Source organism: Catharus ustulatus, chromosome 12, assembly GCF_009819885.2.
Source record: "Catharus ustulatus isolate bCatUst1 chromosome 12, bCatUst1.pri.v2, whole genome shotgun sequence".
Taxonomy (NCBI): domain Eukaryota; kingdom Metazoa; phylum Chordata; class Aves; order Passeriformes; family Turdidae; genus Catharus; species Catharus ustulatus.
Genome location: NC_046232.1, coordinates 13,406,616 through 13,429,163, shown reverse-complemented (window position 1 = coordinate 13,429,163; position 22,548 = coordinate 13,406,616). Strand labels below are relative to the sequence as shown.

At 46.6% G+C, this 22,548-nt stretch overlaps 2 protein-coding genes across 6 annotated transcripts in view; both read left to right on the top strand.

The window, feature by feature from the left end:
• The window catches only part of WDR93 (WD repeat domain 93), a 69,117-nt gene extending 66,674 nt beyond the window's left edge, over positions 1-2,443 (top strand). Inside the window, exon 16 of the mRNA XM_033070285.1 lies at positions 1,396-2,443. Coding sequence (XP_032926176.1) covers positions 1,396-1,399 — 4 coding nt within the window. The 3' untranslated portion in view covers positions 1,400-2,443. The remainder of the gene's footprint in view (positions 1-1,395) is intronic.
• A 985-nt stretch (positions 2,444-3,428) lies between these two features.
• MINAR1 (membrane integral NOTCH2 associated receptor 1) lies at positions 3,429-21,363 on the top strand. Of its 5 annotated transcripts, XM_033070280.2 has the most exons (5): positions 3,499-3,664; positions 4,728-5,077; positions 10,122-12,474; positions 13,920-14,174; positions 17,654-21,363. In XM_033070280.2, the coding sequence occupies exons 3-5, from the start codon at positions 10,168-10,170 to the stop codon at positions 17,849-17,851; spliced, it is 2,760 nt and encodes a 919-aa protein (XP_032926171.1). In that variant the 5' UTR covers positions 3,499-3,664; positions 4,728-5,077; positions 10,122-10,167; the 3' UTR covers positions 17,852-21,363. The 5 variants fall into 5 exon arrangements, with proteins under 5 accessions (XP_032926174.1, XP_032926171.1, XP_032926169.1 ...); XM_033070278.2 differs by lacking the exon at positions 4,728-5,077; XM_033070282.2 differs by lacking the exon at positions 3,499-3,664 and having other exon boundaries at positions 3,852-5,036.
• Positions 21,364-22,548: the final 1,185 nt, after the last annotated feature.

Below are 22,548 nucleotides of genomic sequence, written 5' to 3'. Positions count from 1 at the left end.
TCACCAGGAAACGGCTTGGGAGTTGCTGAAAGCAGCTAACACACCAAGCTGACTGACGGGTTTTTGGTCTTGCTTTTCTAAAGGTACAAATTTGCCCAGAGGTCACAATAAAGAAGGTGAAGAAAAGACTTGCTGCATGAAGACTTGTTAGTGCTTTTAAATGAGCCCTTGGGGCAGTGCCTTTGCTGTCCCTGGGACAGGCAGCTTGGTTTGAAGTTATAGACACGTCTGAGTCTCTGCAAGGAGGAGCACGTAGCAGCTGTGTGGTGCTGCAGCCACTGGCCTGAGAAAAGCAAAGTGGGAGCCCTGAGCCCAGGCTTGCTGGTGCTGGTGCTGGCTCCTTGGATGCACACTGCTCTAGAGAGGTTGCAACAGAGAGGAAATTTTGCAGGAGACTGTGGGTAAGGCATGAGTGGATAAAACCTGCCCCTCCACAGGGAGTTGTTCACATGAAGAGGGAGCCAAAAAGTTTCAGAGAAATATCTAGTGAGTGTTGCAGTGATGAAAATCAGATTTTGTTTCCTAGACCTTACCCTCAACATCAGCTTCCCCTTCTGCATCCATCAGCTTCAGTGTTTCCAGCCCTGTGGAATATTCCTGTGCACAAATAAACAGCACCATTGCTGCTGTGAGAGAGGACAGTGGCAATGTGTTCGTTTTTGTGTAGCTGGAATTGGCATCACATGTGAATGAGGAATATACTATGGCCCTGACAACCGAATTGGGCTGAAATATCTTTATATTAGGTCTGTGCTACACAGGGAAGAGATTGTGAGGAACTAGGAACTATTTCTGCAGCACTGTGATGCCAATTAAACTGGGAAAGGTGTGTGTGCTCGGTCCTGGACACCCCTGGCTCGAGGAGACATCCTGTGGGTCACCTGGTTAGTTTGGAAGGAGCTGCTGAAGCAGAGGGAAAGGAAGATGGGAGGCCTGGAGGGGAGGTGGAAGCCATGGGGGAGCCAGACAAGGTAAATGTGCCAGCTGCTGAAGGAAAGAGAAGATGAAAGGGAAAAGAAGAGTGAAGAACAAAGCAGAAATGTCAAGGAAAGGTGGCGAGGGGAGACAGGAGTTGATGGTGCTAAAATTAGATGGAGAATGGGGACAGGGAGAGCTGATCTGGTGCTCTCCTCTTGGACAAAATTCCCACTGAAGCTGCTGTCAAACCTGGCCTGGGGAGAGAGAAAAACTGGAGTCCAGGTTGGAAAGCAAGGGAAAAGGGAGGGGGGAAGGTGTCCCTGCAGTCCTGCAGCACCCCAGCTGCTCAGAGAGGATTTCCCTGGCCCCAAGGGGAGCCAGCCCTGCTGCCCTGGGGACACACCAGCCAGTGTAAAATCAATGCCCTGTGTTTGTGAGTCTGCACCCTGTTTAACTGTTTCAAACCAATTTTTGCAGGTGATTCCGAATTATATGCTGCTAGTCACAGCCCACAAAAAGATAATGAAACCCTTGCCATCAATTAAATGTAATTTCTGCATGCTGAGGTGGAAGCAAGGAAGGCAAAAGACGAAGTCACCAAATTTTCCTCTGGCAGCAGCTATGGGAGCCAGCTCTGGAAGCCTCTCAGAACCTGGGCAAAACCAAGTAAGATCAGCTAGACCTGAACTAGGGGTAAGAAATGTTTTCTGTTTATTCTCTGGTGTGTACAGCTATGAAGAGTACAGAGAGCCCTTCTGACTATTCTGACCTGAAGGCATGTGCTCTAGGAAGAGGTGTAGGGCTGAAATCATCCAGCCATGAAATTTGTAAGGAAGTGGATACTTACAGACTAAGAAAAATCTGATGAAAGCATTGAAAATGGGGCCCAAGGACACTGCCTCTTTTAATGCTGCTAAGGAGTGGTAAGAATAAGTACTATAAACATGTTTTTCTTCCATTTGCAAGGATGTATGTTTACCTTCTCCTCTTGTATTAGCTGCTCTGTGTGTTGTGTCCTTGCAGATGCTATGTATACACAGAATCACACACAATATTCTTCAAAGTCAGTGCAAGAACTGGCATATCAGTGGGTTTCAAACAAAAACCCCCTCCTGACCCCTTGTTTCTCTCAGCAAAGCAGATAGCTCTGTTCCCAAGGTTGTCAGACTAAGTAAACCACATAGTTTTAGGCCAGTTTGTCCATAGTGGTCGGATGGCTGTGGTGTGCTTGTGCATACAACCCTTCAAATTAGCTCATCAAGGAAAGGAAAGCCGATAGTCCCAAACAGTGCTAGCGAGAGAAGTCGAGCCTTTGACATCTCACTGCTTTATTTCACCCAGCAACACCTCTATTAAAAACTCTCTGCAGTATTTCTGTGTGGCGTGGCCAGCCAGCCAGCAGCAGGGGAGAGGCAGTGCTGTGATTGAGGTAAGACCTTCCTGCCCAGACGGAGAGCGTGCGTGTCCTGGTGCTGCACGTGCACCACGGCACACCTGGGGAGGGGATCCCACCCCATCCCACCCCATCCCACACCCCATCCCACACCCCATCCCACCCCATCCCTGCAAGGACCTGTGCAGAGCAGGGATGTGCACTGGTGGCACTGGTGACCCGGGGGAGGTGGGCAGGGTGGGCACTGGATGCTGTCATGGAATCACAGAATTGTTTAGGTTTGGAAAGAGCTCTAAGATCATCAAGTCCAGCTGCTAACTCAGCCCAGCCGAGTCCACCTGGAAACGCTGTTCCTAAGTGCCACATCCTACGTTTTTCGAGTACCTCCAGGGGTGGTGACTCCCCCACTTCCCTGGGCAATCCAGCCTTCACCTCTCAGTGAAGAAATATTTCCTAATACCCAACCTCAACCTCCCCTGGTGCAACTTGGGGCCGTTTCCTCTTGCCCTATCGCTTGTTACCTGGGAGAAGAGACCGACCCCTACCTGGCTACGAGCTCCTTTCAGGGAGTTGTAAAGAGCGATAAAGTCACCCTTGCCTCGCCTTTTCTGCAGGCTGACCAGCCCCAGCTCCATCAGCCGCTCCTCCTCCGCCTGCTGCTCTCCATGTCCCCGACTGGGAAGAGTGGGGCTCCTCTCCCGATGGGCATCCCCCTTGCTGCCGCCTTTGCAGCAGCGCTGTGCCCTGCCCGGACAGCGGGGCTGGCGGTGCGGGGGGAGCCGAGCGCTGTCCCCCGCCCCGAGAGCGCCGCCACTCACACTCATCACAAAAATAATAATAATAAAAATGGTTTAGGGAAGCGGAGTGTCGGCCCGCGCCGCCCGCCGCGCCCCGTCCCTGCGGAGCCGGGGCAGGGACCGGGATCGGGATCGGGATCGGGATCGGGATCGGGATCGGGACCGGGATCGGGATCGGGAACGGGACCGGGATCGGGACCGGGATCGGGATCGGGACCGGGATCGGCGCTGCCGCAGCGCCCGGGGCCGGCCGGGGCAGCCCTGCCGCGGCTGCGGGACCGGGGGGCGGTGCGGGGAGGCTCGGCTTGTGCAGCCCCCTCCCTCCCGTCCCCCTCCTTCTCTTGCCTCTCTCCTCCCCTCTCTCCCTCCTCCCATGCCAACCTGCTGCCGCCTTTGTCAGCGCAGCCCGGCGCTATGGCATCCTGCTGGGGCTTCAGGCTCGGGCTCTTCCTCCTCCTCCTCCTCCTCCTGCTGCTGGCCGGGAAGCGGCTGCTGCAGCGGCAGATCCAGCCGTGACGGCCGCGCTCCCCGCGCCGGGGGCAGGCGGAGCCCGCAGGTGAGCCCCAGGTGCGGGAGGGGGTGCGGAGGGGTGGGCTGGGCACAGGGGTACCCAGGACAAGCCCCGCTCGCTGCCCAGCCCCAGGGATGCGCTGGGTGCGGGGTCAGGTTCGGCTTCCCCCGGCGGGCTGGGAGGAGGAGGAGTAAGTGCAGGTAAGAGACCCCTCAGCCCCTGTGGTCCCACCGCTGCCCAGGGTCCTGCTTCCTTGTTAAGCTCTCTAGGAAAGGGGGTGCTCCAAAATCCTGAAACTCCGTCTGGGACTTTGGCAGCTCCGCTTCGGTCCCGCACACCTCGATCTGCCCGAGGGGAGCAAGTGAGTGACCCTTGGGCTGAGCCCCAGGGACCCCGAGCCCAAACGGAGTCTGAAGGGATGGGGATCAGGGAAGCTGGACCCACCAGGGCAAGGGAGCAGTCAGGTCTGGGGTGGCAGTGAGGTTGATAAAGGTTTGCTGTGCAAAAATCCAGGTTGCCCACAGATGGAATGAATGGATCACATTTAATTCAGTTAGACTTTTTTGTGTCTGTCAGTGTTTTTAATGGTGTCTCCTTATACAAAAAATTCCAGTAAAAATATAGCTTGGTGTGCTCTGATAACGTATTGGGAGGAAACAGTATTTGTGTGTCTGTATGGGCCAAGAGTTGGCAAAGAATAACCAAGAGTATATGATGCAGTAATAATTCAAGTAATTTATTTCACAGTTTTAGAATGATTGTTTGCACTTTCCCAGATCGTAGAGATACCTTAATCTGGATTGCATAACTGAACCATGCAAATAATCAGCCTAATATTACTGTACAAGAAAAATCAATGGCAAACCCTGTTCGACTTGAGCTCTGGCACAGCCCTGAAGGTCCACTGCTTTTACCCACAAGTTCCCTTAATTTATGCGCTCAGATCCTTTAAAAACCGCTGAATTCTGGGGTGTTGGGGAAGCTGAAGTGTTGTGCAGAGTCCTTTTACAGCAGAGCCAGCCTCTGCTAAGACGCTGGGTTTGTAAAGCGCGGTTTTCCAGGACTCATTCACACAAGATAAGAGCCAGAAAATCGCAACTTCTTCCAGTGCTGTTCCCAGCGACCCCCGGTGACCGTCGGAGGAGGTTGGCAGTGGGATGCTCGGGAGGATGCGGAGTGTGCATCGCTCCCGTGCACAGCAGCAGCGAGCCGAGAGGCACCGACAGCTCCGGCATGCAGGTGTTCATTCCCTCCGGCTCTGAAGGGGTGAATAAAAACCACACCGGCGAGGCAGAGAGCCAGCACCCACCGCCCCCTGCCCCAGGGACCGAGCCCACCCTGCTCCTGCTCCAGCAGACAGCCCGGAGGAGACAGCCTGTGCCAGACTGGGCAGGAGGACTTTTCTCTTCAATGAAAGGTGGAGAAGAGCAGTTGCCATTGCGTGGGCAGGGCTCCAAAGTGCGTGCTTTAGTTTTCTTTTTAATGAGCAGCAGAAGGCTGGAGGGAGGAGGAAAAAGGTGTGCAGAAATAGGCATTGTTTCCCTGAGTGCCAGCTCCAGTGCCTGTGTGCAGTGGAAGCCAGATGGGGCTCGAGGTCCCCATTCCTTCATCAGAAATTTCTTAATGTTTTGACAGAGAAATGGATTTATGAGTGCGGGAGAAAACAAAAACTGAATTCCGTCTGGATGGGTTACATTTCATGTGAGGCAAGTGTTGCCTGCCTTGTTTTATAGTATCTGGTGTTGGGAAGACAGGCTGAATGATTTATGAGCAGAAGTTAATAGTAAAACAGCATATCACTGGCTCTGTGTTAATGTTCTGCTGTGCTGAAGTAGCTGCTCTCTCTGAGGGAATTTGTGCAAGGATCACTGGCTGTCTGCCGCTGCCGTAGTGGCGTTCTGGGGTGGCCCGTTTGTCACCGTGGGGGGAACAAAACGAGGATGCTGTTTCCCTCTTGGCTGGCAAACCAAAGGGAGAGGGGAAGTGATGACTCCAGCAGTCACATCTGTGTGTTAGCTGCACCTGCTGTGGGTATTGGGAAATGGGGAGAGCAAATGTCAGTGGCACAAAGAACAGGGAAGGAAATGAAGGAGGAAATAAGAAAGGAAGACAATGTGGTCTGTCTGCCTGTGGCCATGATTCAGACTCGTGCAGGGCACCTTGCCACCCTGCAGCTGCCCAGGGAAGTCAGGGTGGGACTGTCTCTGGGATCCTGTGCTGGGGTTTATCTGCCCCAATGTGTGCTGCCCTTAGACCATTTGGCAGGGCAGGGTTTGGGGTGAAGGAGTCACAGGAAAGCAACCAGGGCAACTGGAAAGCAGCACTAATTTAATGAATTCCTGTGGATGGCAAATTTATAGGGTAGTCAGGAGATGAGGGGACTGCCCCCACCCCATTGCTGATTTGGGAGGTGGTGAGGATGGGAAGTGCATTCTGGCTTTTCTACAAGGAAGAAAGATGCATGAAAGAGTCTGCAGGTTCCCCTGGGCTGGAGAACCACAGGGGAGAGCTTTCATGGAGGCTTGGCTCCTAAAGACACCAGAAAATAGAACAGTATATTCCCCTTGTGCAGCAGAAAGCTCCACTGGGGATGGAGCTTGCATTGTAATATTCTTGGACTTCTCCTCCAGAGGCTGAGACAGTGGGTTAGTGGTAAGATGAGAGCTCAGTTCATTGCTCCTGGTGCAGGGCAAGAAGACATTGATTTGTGGTAAGTCTGGAGCTCATGTGCATGCAAGGAGAGCCAGCCCCCATCGACTGGCTGTGCAATATGATGCTCTGCAAGTCCATGCTGGGATATAATTGTGCTATTAGAGCAGCAAATGTCAGATCTTGGGAAGCTGAGTCAAAGCAACTCTTCCAGTATTAATATAACAAAATCATTAAGGATGAAATGTTAAGTGGCTCCTTTGGTCAGAGGTGGTCTTGGTGAAGACAGATAAGCCAGATGCCATCCCTTTGTCTGGGGAGCTCCATGTGTCTGGGGCCAGAGTCAGTTTGAGGGGGGGTTTGGAGGGTGTGTGTGGCTGCTGGCAGTGAGGGTGAGGCACGAGGACCTTGGGGGAATTGAGGCCATGAAAGGAGACCCTGTGCTGCTGCTCTTGCTGTGGGTGCTTCCATTCTCTTTGCTGCTTTTGCCTGATTCGTGACCCTGTACCCTCTTTAAAAAGCCTTCTGTGCTGATTTCAGAGCTCTGCATTTATGTGCCACGTCTAGGTCTATTCTGGTCCTGCTTTGAGAGGCACTGAATGAACGTGGACATAATGGCTGAGATGGTGCATGGCCAAGTGCTTGGCACCCGGGATGTGGCAGCTCCGGGCTGGCCTGCCAAGAAGCACCTGTCTTTGTCGCAGGCTGTTAGGAGGCTTGACAAGAGACAGAGGAGCTTAATGTGCCACTAAAAATTTTGGCACCAGGTTTTTATAGCCCTGAACCAGGAAAAAAGATTCCAAGGCCCTTATATATTATTCTTATGGGGTAGTGCATCCTGTTTTTCACAGCCCCAATCTGTTGATGCTCCACTTGCAGCAGTGGATGCTCTGGCACAAGGGAGCACCAATCTCCATGTTCAGGCTGAAGCCCAGAGATATCTTTCACACCTAAAATGCTCTCACACCAAAAAGTTGTTTGTGAACAGCCAAGGGGTGAAGAGGAAATTATTCCAGCTCTTAGCTAGCTTTCTTTTCCTCAAGGCCTGTATCTGAATTTGCAACCTGCCTTTTCAATTTCTACCTCCCATAGCTGAGTCTCAGTTGAATGAACTGGCTGAATTCCCACCTGGTCAGCCTTATCTCAAAGCCTCTGTCACCTCCCTGACCTCCCACTGCTTTATAGCTGACTGTCAGCTGCCAGGCTTGGATCTGGGAGCACAGGGGCAGGACTGAGCTAACCCAGCCTAGCTGAGCTCTCCTGCTTTGGGTCTGTGCTTCAGTGCCTCACCTTACTTGTGTATGGATTGGGGTCCCCAAAACAAGGGTCCTGGTTGGTGTTAAGTAGAAGCAACATGAGATTAAGGGTATGCAGCAGGGTTTCCACTCAAATTACTGAGCTTGTCATCACTCAGCAGCCTTGCAAATCAGGCTGCACCTGAGTTTTACCAGATTCATAGTGTTTAGAATTGAAGTTAAAACCTCTGATGATGCTAAGTATGGCTTGGTACAAAGCAAAAATTGTCAAGAAGCTGTACCTAGGCTATCCTCACTGGCATGAGAAAGTGAAGACAGAACGGTGAGGAACAGAATGGGTTGACACTTTTCAAAAGTACATTACTGGCTACTTGGGTGTTTTATCAGGAGTGTGAGTGGGGAGAAGGCAGGCTGCTGGCAGGCCAGCACAGGGTGTGCATCAGGCTGTGAAAATGTATATCCAGGTGAGGAGTTTGCAAGAAGCTGTGAATTTACAAATAGGAGGAGATAGTTGCCTTTGCTGGTATTCAGCCTGGAGGTGACAAAAAGACATATTTTTGCTCGTGTCCCAAGTGGCAGATTTAAAACATGCAGAAAATTGACTTGCAATGCCAGTCTCTGAGCTCCACAAGTTTATTCTGAGAGGATTTGGTAGCCTGGTGGTAACTAGCAGAGTTTGGACCTAGTGTGGGAGCATCATTAATGGTGACATGTCAGAGAAATACAAAGGCAGGCTGTGAAAGAGGCTGTGCCTCCAAGCACACACTGCTGAGAGAAAAAAGATACAAGCACCCTCCTCCAGCCTTTTGCATTACTTCTTGGAGCTGAGCACAGAGCAGTAAAACATGTTTTCTCTTTTGTCAGCTGGCAGAAGAGTTGTGCTGCTATGCATAATACAGGAGCTTTAAAAGCAAACATGCATGCAGTGGAGGTGTTGGAAAATCCCTGTAGCCGTTGCTTTCTGGGAATTGTGTTTACAATCACAGAAATACATTCACATTGCTGCTGCTCAGCTCCTGATCACACACAGTAGAAAGATGTTATTTAAATAAACAACCGAGTTCATATGGAGACTTGTTTCATATTCTTTTGTTATTCTTTTTGTATTCTTTTTGTTATGAAAACTGAAGTACTGTGGCTTCTGATACTGGTAGCAATCACTGATGTGTAATGTCAGGGCAGGAGATGAAACAGGAGCCCTGGATTCTGGAGTGGTGCTCAGGAGTCCTGTGGTTGGTTTTTGACCAGAAGGTGCCTTTTAGAATGACTAATAACAAACCTTGCAAGGTTGACTTCAGTGCTTTGCCATTTGAGTGGAGATTCTGCACTTGATGGAGGAGAGGGCAGTTCCAGGGGTCATCTAAGGATGGGAGAGAATGGGGGAAGATAACATACCTTTTTAGGAATGACAAAAATCTTCTCTGTTTCCCATCAGTAAGAATAACAAAGACAGAGTGACCAAACATAGCAATTGGCAGACTGCATCATCCTGTGCTCTGTCTTTCCTATTAGCCAACAGCAGAGACATCGTCAAGGATATTCACAATAGATGGATGAAAAATCATCAACATCCTTTCCTAATCCATAATAGCTAAAGGTTGGTTTCAATTCTGAAAGTGCAGGGGTTTATATTCTCCCCAAGATGTTTGCTAGTGTTAGCTGTGCTTGTTCAAGCTGTTCCTGTTATCCACATAAATGTGAAGCTTTTGCTCTTCACCTCTGCCCTGTCATTTCGGGATGGTGAATGGAAATGCACTCCTAGGCTTCACTGGGAGCACATCACTGAAGAGGATGTTCTCTGTCCTTGATATTTCTCTGTCTTCAAATCCATCCTGATTGGCAGCCAGCCCTCTAGCATCTGCTGGATTGGTTTCAAGGTTCAGTAGGATTTTCTTTTTAACTCTTTCTGTTCTTTGCTAAATTTTGGACTTGAGAGCTGGAATGGGGCCCACACAGACTTTTCCATTCCTGAATCTTATACTCAAGAAAAGGTAGTTCTGGAAAAATATGTCAAAGTATCCAAAGGAGATAATTCAGAGTCAAGGAGAAAATAATGGTTTAAAGTAAGCAAGATGGTAATTATGTTCTCAGATAACTTCTAAAAACCTATCACAAGTTTATTGTCAGAAAATCTTCCTCAGAGCTATTTTGCATTCAGATATGAAAACCACGTGTCATGATGCAGTAGATCAGCCCTGGTTAGGCTTGGACTGGAATTATTGCAGACAATTTGATGCTCAAACTGAGCTTTGAACCTCTCATAAGTTGGTAAGAAATTCTGTGACAGTCTCATAGAAAGCAGTCTGGGATTGTCTATCTGCCATCCGTTCAGCCTCTCCAAAGCTTCTGCTGTTTATTTGCTTGGTTGCTTTAGTAGACTTTGGCATAAAGGAGCCTTCTCAGATAAAACCCTGATTCCATTTAAGTATTTGATTTATTGGATGCTAGGATTGCAGCCTGACATTCAGAACATGAGGGTGGGTTATAAAAGCAAGCCCTGGATGGCATGGTGAGGGAGCCAGGCCCCATCTCTGGCTGAGGTGCAAGCCCTGGGTATTATCTGTCAGTGACTTACAATCTTTTTTGTGTTGCTGTAGAAGTGGAACACGGTTTCCAGGCTAAACGGCAAAATACACTTAAGCCATGGAGTCCAGCCAGGAATCCTCACTCTTCCTGGTGAAGATATTGGAGGAGCTGGACACAAAGCAGAATACTGTTTCTTACCAGGATCTCTGCAAGTCCCTGTGTGCAAGGTTTGATTTATCCCAGCTGGCCAAGCTCAGAAGTGTGCTGTTTTACACTGCTTGCCTGGATCCCAATTTCCCAGCGACTTTGTTCAAAGACAAAATGAGATGCACTGTAAACAATCAGCAATCAAAGAAAATCATGGTTGCAGCAGATATAGTAACAATATTCAACCTCATACAAATGAATGGGGGAGTGGCCAAGGAGAAGCTTCCAGTTGCAAGGCACAAAGTGAAGAAGAAGGAGTCCTTTGAGTCCTGCAGGTCTGACACAGAGATCTGCAATATGGCAGATTGCGTGCCCGACTGTGTGCCCAACTGTGAGCTCAACGACCAGGACTTCAGCCGGGGCTTTCCAGTCAGAAGGTCTTCAAAATGCAGAAAGATGGACTGCAAAGACTGCCAGCAGTTCGTCCCCTCATCAGAACCCAACTTCTTGCTGGGTGTCAATAAGGACATGAAGGGCCGGGCTGCCTCTCTGGACAGGCTGCAGGCACTGGCGTCCTACTCCATCGCCACGTCCCCGCCATGTGAGATGCAGAGTACATACTTCCCCATGAACATTGAAAATGAATCTATTTCAGACCAGGATTCCTTGCCTATAAGTGCAGGCATAAAAGAAACTTTCATTTCAAATGACGAGCCGTTCATGATGCAGTCGTGTGTCCAGAAAAGAAATATATTCAAAGAAGATTTTCATAATCTGATTACAATATCTCCCAACTTAATACCATCCAACAAAACACAGGAAGATGGACACAGAGAGCCTCAGAACAGGAAAGAAAGCTCTAAGCAGACTTTCTTCAACCACAGCTTTGAAATGCCATACAGCAGCCAGTACTTGAATCCAATTTATTCTCCTATACCTGACAAAAGGCGAGCGAAACATGAAAGTTTAGATGATCTTCAAGCTTCAACATATTTTGGCCCAACTACTGTTCTTGGACCACAGGAGACCAAAAAATGGACTGGAAAGCCAGCCAAGCAAACTGCCTGGCCAGCTAAAAGCTGGAGTTTAAATACTGAGGAGGTCCCTGACTTTGAACGCTCATTTTTTAATAGGAAGCAGTCTGAAGAGAAACCACGATACCAGAGTTCGAGCAATCCATCTCCAAACTTTCCTTCAGTTGACAGGCATCAGTCCTACCTAAATGCAAAGGATCAGCAGCCAATTATGCAGGCAAACTATGCTGTGAAACCCAATGGGCATAAACCTAAGGAAATCCCTTCCATTCTAGATGTGGAGAAACATGAGCCAGTCAAAAAGTTTAAGGATAAAAGCATTAACTGTACTTCTGTCCAGATCGTAAGCATCGACAGGACCATGAGCGTTGGGACACAAACGGAGCAGCAGGTTCTGGACCACAAGAAATGCAAGGATTTGTGTGCAGGCCAAGCCAAGTACGGTGAGCGGCACTCTCTGAAGCAGTCGGATGATGACTCTGAAATTGTGAGCGATGACATCAGTGACATTTTCCGCTTTTTGGATGACATGAGTATCAGTGGCTCCACGGGAGTGATGCAGTCCTCGTGCTACAACAGCACTGGTTCCTTGTCTCAGGTGCATAAATCAGACTGTGAGAGCTCACCTGAGCACAATTTGACTAAGATCTCCAATGGGAGCGCCTGTAACAAACTGGATAAAGTGGTCAGGGCGGATGTCAATAACACAGACGATGAACTGAAGACCAGTGTCTGCAAATTAGTCTTGAGGATTGGTGAAATAGAGAAGAAACTGGAATCTCTCTCAGGTGTCCGAGAAGAAATCTCTCAAGTCCTGGGAAAGTTAAGCAAGCTGGATCAAAAAATCCAGCAGCCAGAGAAGGTCAGCGTACAAATAGATCTCAACTCTTTGACAAGCGATGCCGCGTCAGATGAGAGCAACTCCCCGCAGATATTTCAGTGCCACAATACTCCTCATGCAGGCAAACTGGAGAATAATCCAGAATGGTGCTGTTCTGATGCCAGTGGAAGTAATAGCGAGAGTCTTCGAGTAAAGGCCTTAAAAAAAAGTTTGTTTACTAGGAGATCATCAAGATCATTAACAGAAGAAAACAGTGCAACTGAATCCAAAATAGCAAGTATTTCAAACTCTCCCCGAGACTGGAGAGCTATTACTTACACCAACCAAGTTGGCATTACAGAGGAGGAGATGAAAGAGAGAGATGGAGGAGAAAATAAGGACTGGCACAGGAAATCTAAAGAGGTAATTTCAACTTTAACTCACATAATAAATGCTTAAAAATAATGTGGTTATGAATGTCTTCCATAGTTGTCACAAGCCTTGGGGTATGACAATGCTTTGCTCTGCCATATTATGCCTGTCTTTATTGTTATCATAATTGAATGATTTTGTACCTGTAGGTTCTTGCTTATAGGCTGCAAAACGGCCAAGTTGCTCCTTGAAAGCTTTGCTTTTTTGCAAAGAGAAGGTGGTAATGTGAGTGACATCTTGGGAAGGTGATGATATTCTTCATCATCTGTAGCAATACAAGGGGGCTTGGTAATTACCTTGGTGAAAAGGGTGTGGAGAAAATTGAAATTCTTTAGTGATTGTTTTAGAAGGGATATTTTAAAATTGAGTTGTGATGGCTTTTATCAGAGAAGTATGTACATATTTAAAAGCCAACACAATAGATTCATGGATTCAAATCCCTCAAGGAAAAAAACCCTTGTATGTGTACCATGAGATGCTCATTTTAGTTATGTTCTCCCTGACTTTCATGGTCTTTTTAATGAGTCTTAAGCCTCCTGTTCTGCAATTGCAGCATAGCTGTGCTCTTGGTTTGGCTGGGTAGAAAAACTCTGGCCATCCTCCCAGCAGCTTCCCTGTGCCCCCTTCCCTGACCCCATGGATGTCTTGGCTGCCCTTGTGCAGGGCTCTGGGTGCTGCTCTGTTGAGCACAGGGTGCTTGTTTCTGTTTGGGGAGGGGTCCTGCAGCCCCTTGTCAATTGTGACCACATGCCAGGAATGCTGTGCCCCCTTACAACGGGGTGTGAGGGCAGAGAAGGGTTGAGAAAAGAGAGGAAGAGGTTTGATGGAAATAAATGTGGTTGGGTGAACAAGAAAGCCCAAACCATGGGTTATTGCTAGACTGCAGAGGGGGAAGAAAGCCACCCTCAGTCAGCCCAAACCTTGGCTTTTCTGTACATTGCTTTGCTGATTTTGAGAGTCCCTTCCAGACTCCTTCAGTGGCCTGTGGCTGACACTGGATGGTACCATGGGTGCTGCAGTGTCAGGCTGGAGGCATCCCTCAAGAATTCTTCATGTTGGGATTTGATCTGGACACAGAAACCTGGAAGCCTGATGGTGTCTCTCAGCTTTTGCAAATCAGCTGGGCTTCTCTGGATGTCAGGGTAATTTTCAGGATAGTTGTTTGATCTCAGCTGTACAAACCCTAAATTCTTCTGCTGCATCGACATTGTGTTCCTGTTACAGTGAGCATGGAGCTATGTCTCTAAAGTATCTCAATGCCTCTTTGGTTTGTTTGTGAGAAGAAGGTGGGCAAATGGATGAAGGCCATCCAGGCTTTATCCTAGCTGGTCTGATTTTTATTATATGATCCTTCTGAAAGGAATATCTCTGTCTTTTGTGTTTAACTCCCTCATAGTCTTGTTTTTTCTCTCAAATTCTTTTGAACCCTATTGCAGGCAGACAGGCAATACGAAATCCCACAGCCACATAGACTCTCTAAACAGCCAAAAGACGCTTTCTTGATTGAACAAGTCTTTAGTCCTCATCCCTACCCTGCATCACTCAAGTCTCACATGAAAAGCAACCCTCTCTACACAGACATGAGGTTGACAGAGCTGGCTGAAGTGAAACGTGCCCAGCCATCATGGACCATAGAGGAATACACCAGGAATTCGGGGGACAAAGGCAAGATTGCAGCCTTGGATCTACAAGTGAGTCTCATTTGTTTCATTTGAGTGGCCTGATTGCAAATGGATGTTGCCAGAATTTGCATTTAAGAAGGGATTTGGATAGCTCAGGAAAGAGCTGTGGATTGTGGAACCTCTGATCTTGCTGATCCCTATCCATCCTGGCCAGGGACAATGAGGAATGTGAAGGTTTCACTGCTGAATGGTGATCCTTGACAGGTTGATGCTCCCAGCTTACTCTGCAGTGGAGAGATTTCTTCTAAGCCATTGTGGGTTTAATAGCTCTAAAGAAGAGTTGGGGAATCAGGGAGTGCAGAGGTGAACTGGTCCCTAACTGCAGCAAGGCAGAGTGGTGCAGGAGCTGGGACTGCTGTCTTTTCCCCTGTCTTTGTCCTCTCTGAATTATTCACAGGGAATTGCAGTGTTAGGGTTGGTTTTTTTCCCATTTTACTAGGAACACGAGACATCAAATGCGTGTAGAAGATGTTCAATATCACTGGTTTTGAAACACGTCACTGTTGAAGCTTTGAAGTGGCTGTTGGAAAACAGCCAGGCAACTAATGGTGTGTCTAGTTTGCATTTTGGTTCAGCTCATAAGTGTGCAGGCTCTTGTGCAACAAGCAGAGGAGACAAATTCAAATTTTGCATTTACATTTTCCCAAAACGAAATCGCAAATCTGACATAAAATGAGCACCCCCCCGGATACCCTGTGTAATCTGATAAACCACAACACATCTTTTAGGAAGATATCTGAGCAGAGGTTTAAAGAGAAACCTGAAGAATGACATCCAAAATATGTAAGGACCAAAGAAATGTTGCATTTATTGGTCTCAAAACGCAAAATGTGTCACACAATGAAGTCCACACTGATGTGCAAATAACTGTGTATTGTTTATATGCACTGACAGCAGAATGTAGGACCAGTGGAGGGGTCTGGTGCTGAGCTTGGCATTTTGGGTTCTGTGGGCAGCAGTCTGTGGGGTGCAGCCATGCTCAAGGAGGAAGTCTGCTTGTCTCCACAGCTCGTCTGCCAGGGACAGTGGTGTGGAAGAGTCTGAGACTTGGCTGCTCCATGGCAGCCCTCAATGGCTCAGTGCTGAGGTACCTAAGCCAGCTCCAAACCCATCAGACAAATCCCTAGGAAAGCATCAGGATGCTGTGCCTCAGGACCCCGAGCTGGCTGGTTTGGATTTGAAACCATCACCCACACAGTGCTGCAGTGCAACTCCCATCAGTGTTTGTGCAGGAATTTGTGCACAACAAATTCACCTCCTTGCCTGACTCTTGCAAACTTCCCCGTCCTCACCAGCCCTGCTCCTTGCTGTGGCTAAAGTGCACTCAGAGAGATCCAAGCAGCACAGGGAGCAGGCTGCATCTTGCCTCAGCTCCCTGCTGCTTTTTGGGTCTTAAAAGCTTTAGAGGGCTTACTGAATTCCTAACCCTGGCGTGGCAGACTGCATGCTAGAGTAGGAATAGGCTGGAAGAAGTTCCTCTGCAGCAGGCAGTCACAAAGCATCACTTACCTGCTGTGTGAGGCAATAAGGGAGGTGATATTTGGAAGCAAAGCCCCTCTGGGAGAAGGGTTCTCCATCTGCTCCTCATTGGGCTGCTTTGTTCTCTGTAAGCAGCTCTGCATGACTGTGAGCAAACCAGAGAAATCGGCTTATTGCCATCATTTATCTTTAGGATAAAGGTGATGGAAGTTTACTTGTTTGATTCTCTCCCTCCAAAAAGACTGTCAGAATTGCATCCACACTGCAAAGCCCATGTCTAGACTTTGTAATGGAGCTTACTGACAGACGTAAAAAATAGACACAGACTGATGAGTGGGCTTTTTTCCCCAGTGATTAAGTTTATTAGAACTGAAAGTAAATACATTATGCCTTAATGAACATTCCTACGTCTGGCAATGAAATGGGAAAGGAAGCTGATTAACAGTAATGGGCCTTTTTAATAATGCATCTTCCTTCTGAAGTAGTTAAAAGGTCAATGCCAAGGCAGACAGGTCCAAAGCTGCAATTTCCTTGAAGCATAGTATACCTATCTTTGGGGTTTTTCTACCTTTGTTTACTTAAAATTTCTCCTGGAGCCTGACAAGTCCCCTGGGTTTTCCTCCAAAAAGAGAAACTGCAAAACTAGTCAAGCCCAAAGCTTGTCCCAGGTGTGGGCTCTGTGTGAAATTCATTGCTTTGCTCTGTGTATGATGGTCCACTGGGATGAAACAGTATCAGGCTGTTTTCTGATGCCTGTAGAGATGAGATTGCTGCCTTTTTTCACAAGGCTGAAACAGGTCATTCAAAGCCCTAAAGATAGAATCAGAGGTGTGGCTGATGGCCTCTGTTTCAGCATCCTGACACCATCACAGAGGTGTCCATTAAATGATGATGAAACCATTGCTCAATTTTCATTGCTTATTTCTGAGATAGCTATGAAATTGCTTCTTTTGTCATTCTTTACATAAAACAAATGCTGCTATCAGGCAAAGCAAAGTTTCAGCCAGTAGCTCATGGCCACAAAATCTGAATTAATCAATTAAAGGCTTACTCAAATCCTTCTCAACTCAGCTGGAGTTTCTTTGCAGGGTCCAACAAGCTCTGGATCAGGACTGTTACAAGCACAGAAATGGTGTGTGTTAGGGTATTCTCACTGTAATATTTTTATATGGAATCTTTTTCATTATTTTTTTAAAGAAATAGGCTTTTGGAGCCTCAGATAAAGGAGAGCTTTGGAGAAATTCTGTCATTTTTCAAAATGTTCTTTTTGCTTCATTCCTTTCTGCTAAATTCGGTATAATGTGTAGTGTTTGGGTTTCCCCAGTTTTCCCCTTATTTTCCTCCAAATAAGGGGTAAAAACAAGCAAGGTTGAAATAGAAAGTTTTAAGAGCTCATAAATACTTAGGAATAAAAAGCTATAAGACATAAAAAAATAAGTAATTCAGGTGGAAATACTGATTAAGTTCTGCAGGTTTCCTGTGTCCCTGGGCAATGCCATTGCAGAGCAGGGGTCTGTAAATTGTCCCTGAGGCAGGGCTGGGTAATGATTTCCTACAAGCAAAATTAGGGTTAGCTTTATAAAATGTAGTGCATGAGGAGCATATATTAAGAACCTTTCCCATCAGTTGAGCTTTAATAATTTAAAAATTATTAACAGTAACAGGCCAGCACTTGCTGACACCTCTGCTGTCGAGCAGATTAAAGGGATCTTATTTAAATGCCATCCAAGATGACGAAGTTTCTGGTAAATCAGAGGTATGTGAGGGATTTTGGAGCAGAATCTTACTGTTGCAGGAATCTATTTTTTGCAGTATTTTGTTACCACTTTTGTCAGCTTTATGGAATTGGGACCAGGAGATGAAGGGGTGTGAGAAGTGTCAATAACCCACTTTATCCTGACAGCAGATCCAGGGGCAGCTGGGAGGCCTCCAGGCACATCTGCTTTGTTCACTTATTTTATCAACAGCAGACCCCAGACAATTAACCACTGTTCCCTTTAAATTTTTAGACTCAAGAATCTTTAAACCCAAACAACTTAGAGTACTGGATGGAAGACATTTATACTCCAGGCTACGATTCCTTGCTGAAACGGAAAGAAGCCGAGTTCAGGAGAGCAAAGGTTTGCAAGATCGCCGCCCTGATCGTGGCGGCCGCCTGTACGGTTATCCTGGTCATTGTGGTTCCCATCTGCACCATGAAATCCTGAGCCTGGGCACACACCTGGGACTCCCAGCCCCGTGTGGCTCATAGCTCACTCTGTGTGTCAAAAGGCTGCTGGCAAAACTAAGGAATTCGCTAAGGAACTGTGTTCTGAGATATCGCGGTGGAGAATGCTGTAAATGGAGGCAGAACGCAGAACGACTAGAGATATGTTTTTGGAAAAGCCCTATTTTAAATAACAGACTGTGTGGTAGAGTTAATGGGAACTCGGTTCGATTTTTATGCATTTTTAAAAGTGCAATATTTTTTTTTCCTAAAGAAGTGATATAATGTTTTACAGAACAGAGACTGATGAGAATCCAGGCAAAAGAGAAAGGTTGTCTGAGCTATGTTGCATTTAAAGGAGATGTGGGTACATGGAGGTAGCACTGTATAGAAGGGAATGTTCTATATGCATTACATCAGGGAGCTAGGGAAGTCTCCACAGCTCTCTACAATGTAGAAAACTCTGAATGTATTGTATTTATTTTATAGTATTTATGTATTTCATGATCATTTGTTCGAAAGCAGACTGTGTAGCTTTGAACAGAGTTCATTCCTACGTTCAGATTAAAAAGGGCTCTTTGTATTTGGTCTTGCCCTAAGACCCACTCTATCATAACTGAGTACTTAGCTAAGTGCAATGTGCTGCAGACCAAAAAGATTATGTTTTAAAACAATCACAAGAGGGTTTAGTTACGTCTGTTGAATAACATTTGCATAGAGCTGGCAAACTTGCCTTGCCAAAAGGGTATTCTTTACCTCTGCAGACAGTGAAATTGTCTCAATTTCACTCCTGCCAGCAAGCAAAGCTGGCAAATCAAAGCAACACTGTTAAAGTTCTTGAAATGTAATCTGAACAGTTAAATTTTTTTTTTCCTCACAGAGTCTTTGTGCCTTTTTTTAGATGGTAGGTTAAATAGAACTGTTTAATTTTTTTGCTACTTTAAGCCCATAACATAAATCACAGCATAATGGGTACTAATGGAGGTCCTTTTCCCACAAGCCTTCTATACAGTTCCAAGTGCTCCTCAAGCAGCAGGGCTGGTGGTTACTGAGCACTTACATTAAGGGCACAATTTCTCAGCACTGGTAGAAACTTGCTGCTGATGCAATGCATTCAGCACAGGAAGATCTTTTGCTTCCCTCTTGCTAATGCACTTAAGAATGATGGTTGAATCTGCTGGACAGCAAGCAGTCTGTATCCCATGGGAAATGTCCATTTGATGCTTTATCCCAAATGCAAATAGCAGGTTCGATGGAATTCTCAAGCTAGGGCAGAAATTGCCTGTCATGGTTAGTGAAAGCAGAAACCCAGACAGTATTACTCTTCTGTCAAGTACAGAAAAAAAGAAAAAAAGTATTTTCAGGAAATAATGTGATCTTGCTGGTCCTCCAAGGGAAAAGAGATTATTTTAGTGAATGCTCTTTAGGTAGGGTAATTTGGTTTCTTCAGAAGCAGCCTCCCTACACAATGACACAGCAGCTAAGAAAGCACTGGATGCTCCTTCCTCTGGCCCTCTGGGATGTGTTGCACTCACTGTTTGTTTCTGACTGGTTTAAAAAAAGTATTGAGGGAAGGGTGTGTGGGAGGTGAAGGCTTTGTTGTGACTTTAGACGTGTGTCAGTTCTGTCCTGCAGTTGCAGAGCTGTTGATGTGCTGTTCACGTGCTGTGCTTTATTTAGGGATAGGTGATTCCTGAGACTGTTGATCTATCAGAAAAATAAATGTAAGCACAGTGTTGGATGTCCCATCAGCAAATAGAGAACAAGAATAGGCCCACAGACAAAAATCTGTGCCTACCTGGCCTGAATCCTGACCCAAATCCTGTGGCTTTGGCCCATTCTTTATAGTACGATAATTTCTCTTTCCTCCCAGATGCTGCAGGATGGAGTCACAGCAGGGAGGGAGCAATTCACACTGTCTATTTTAGGCTGCCTTTGGTTATGGTGTGATTCAGAGCACCTGAGTACAGGAGCTCAGGACCTGTGTGTAGTAAATATAGGCAGGTAGAGAAACCTCTGGGGACAATTCAGAGCTGCCAGCAAGATATCTAATATTAGACATGTGAAAAACACTCTGGAGGACACTGCTCTGCAGTTTACCTCATGCACAATTTAGGTTGATTGTACGTGTATAAAAACCTATTGCTGGTTTCAGGGAATGTCTGACACTCCTTGGCTGCTGGAGGGAGTGGTGCCCTGTGGGGGCACAGTGCCAATGCCCCACCTGCCCCACCAGCAGTGGCAAGACCCTTGGAGGGGCAGGGGAGTGGGGACAGAGCCCCTGCCTTCTCCAGCCCCTCTTGCACTACCATGAATGGTCTGGCCCTGCTGTCCCCAGCCCAAATCAGCAGCAGGGCATCTCAGTAATCTGATTTTAGAAGTTACCAACCTAAGGGGAGGTGGGAGATGGGTATAGGGGGTGTTACTGATCACAGAGTTTTCTGTGCAGCTCATCCAGTTGGCACCAGGTGAGTCTTTGTGTTAGAGATGCCCAAAATCCTGGGAAGGCTTTGCAGGTTATGGAGCTGTGGGTGATGTGAAGCTGGCCCAACCCAAGCACTCAGCACCCCAAAAAACCACGCTGCTTCTTAATTTATTGAGGTGCTTTTGCCCATCACAACTTTGCACAAGCAGTCTGCTGGTCAGTGGTTTCCTCGCACACCACACTGTGGTTTGTCATGGATTCCCTCCTGGGGCTCCATTCAGCTCCTGCAGGGTCTGGAAGCATTTCCATGGTGCCAGGAGCCTGAGGGGAGCAGGGAGAGCAGAGCCTGACTCCCTGTGTGAGCCCCTGCCTTGCTGTCTCCTCTGGCAGCTCCTGGGCACCACTGGGACATGCATCCCAAGCCATTCCCAGTGGGATTTACATCTGGCACAGAGCCCCTCTCAAAACAGGCAATGAGATGGAGCAATGGGATGCTGCTGCTGGAGGAGAGCAGCCAGGGAAGGAGGAAGGCTGCACAGAGTGTACAAACTAGGTGAAATCCTGACATATTAACCTGCAAGAACATTGTGATCCACCTTGTGAACCAGTTACCAACTACAATACACTGTATACTATATGATAGACTTTTGTATAAAAAAAAAGAAGCTATAGGTACATTGTAATCCTTGGTGTGATTGAAAAAGTGTCCTAGATTGTATTACTTAATTAAAATTATGATGAGCATATTGAACTGTTTTTCGTATTTATGCCTTATAAACTTGATATATTACACATGATAAAATGAAACTGCAAGAACTATAAGAAAAGATACTCCATTTTGGGGGCAAATTCCATTCTGCTTTTCCTAAAAAAAAAAGAGTGCTGCTTTAAATGAGCTTAATAAATCATGTGTGCAGAAGAGCAAGAGTAGGATATGTCCCCAAATGACTTTTTAGGATTTTTTTTTAAACTGGGGCTTTGGTTAATGTACTATGTAATAATTTTATTTTATAATGTTACTGTACAATGTTGCCTTTTGGTTCATTTAAATATAACACCAAATAAACTTGAAAATTACAGTGTCCTAAGTTTTAATGGAACAGTTATAATAATTTATTACTCCATTGCTTTTCCTGTTCTTTTTTTCCCCAGGGACATCAAGATAGCCATGGGATGTGTCTCAGTGTTAGATAACTAAGCAGCCTATCTAGTTCTTGGCAGAATTGCTAATGGATTTCTAACTTGTGAAATAATAAGATGGCAGAAGATAATGAAAAATGAGTTTGTTTGGTTTCTTTTAAAAGCTCCTTTGCATCACATTGTTTAGGCTTCTGGAAGATTAGCTCTTGACACTAATCATATTTCATTTTATAGGTTATTTCATGACTGAGTTTTGCCATATCAACTGTTTTAACAAGGTCATGACTAATTTTTGGTACCTGTTTAACTTATATGAATGCTTATGCAACCATTGGCCCTTTTATGTCAGTACTACAGATAAGTGTTTATAATCACCTGTGAACAGGCAGTCAGTTTACTCAGGGTGCCTGTATGAATTTAATTTGCTGCTTGTGAGTTGTTAATTGCAAAATCAGGTTGTCTTAAAATTCCAGGTGTTGAAACACAGGTAGAGCTGAGCCTACCCCTGTCAGAGCTTCCAGAGGGCAGCTGTGGAGGAGGATACAGAAACAATGAGCAATGACATGAAAACACAGTAATGTGAGCTCCTGATTTCCTCTCTGCTGCACAAACACCTTCAGTGCATTGCTTCTGTAGTTTTGGTCAGGATGGGGGATGCTGAGTGCTCTCTGCAGGACCAGACCACCAACTCCAGCCTTGGGTGCTGACATGTTGTGAGTCAGCTGCAAACCACCACAGGTCCCTGTGGAGTTATTGTCAGTCACAGTTTGGTGTTGGTTTCTGTTTTGGAGATAGTTTTGCATTGATTTGTACCAATGGTTTATCAGGGGTTTGCATCAATTTCAGGTTTTTCTCTTGTACCCATCAAGTCCAGAAGCTTACCTGTAGGAGTGCCCTTTTGATTTTTACATCACAGCATGAATCCAGGAGCAGGAACATTCATAAAAATGCTAAGTGGGACCAGGCTCATGCCAAAAAATCCTAAGCACTCTGGCACAGCATTCCCCAGCCATGGAGCTGCGTATCTTGGATATATAGATCTCATCTGGGTCATTGCTGTGCTGGAAGGTGGAGCAGCTGCCAGGTTTCTGTCTGCTGGATGGAGTCACTGAGTCTCAAGGTAGAAGAAAACT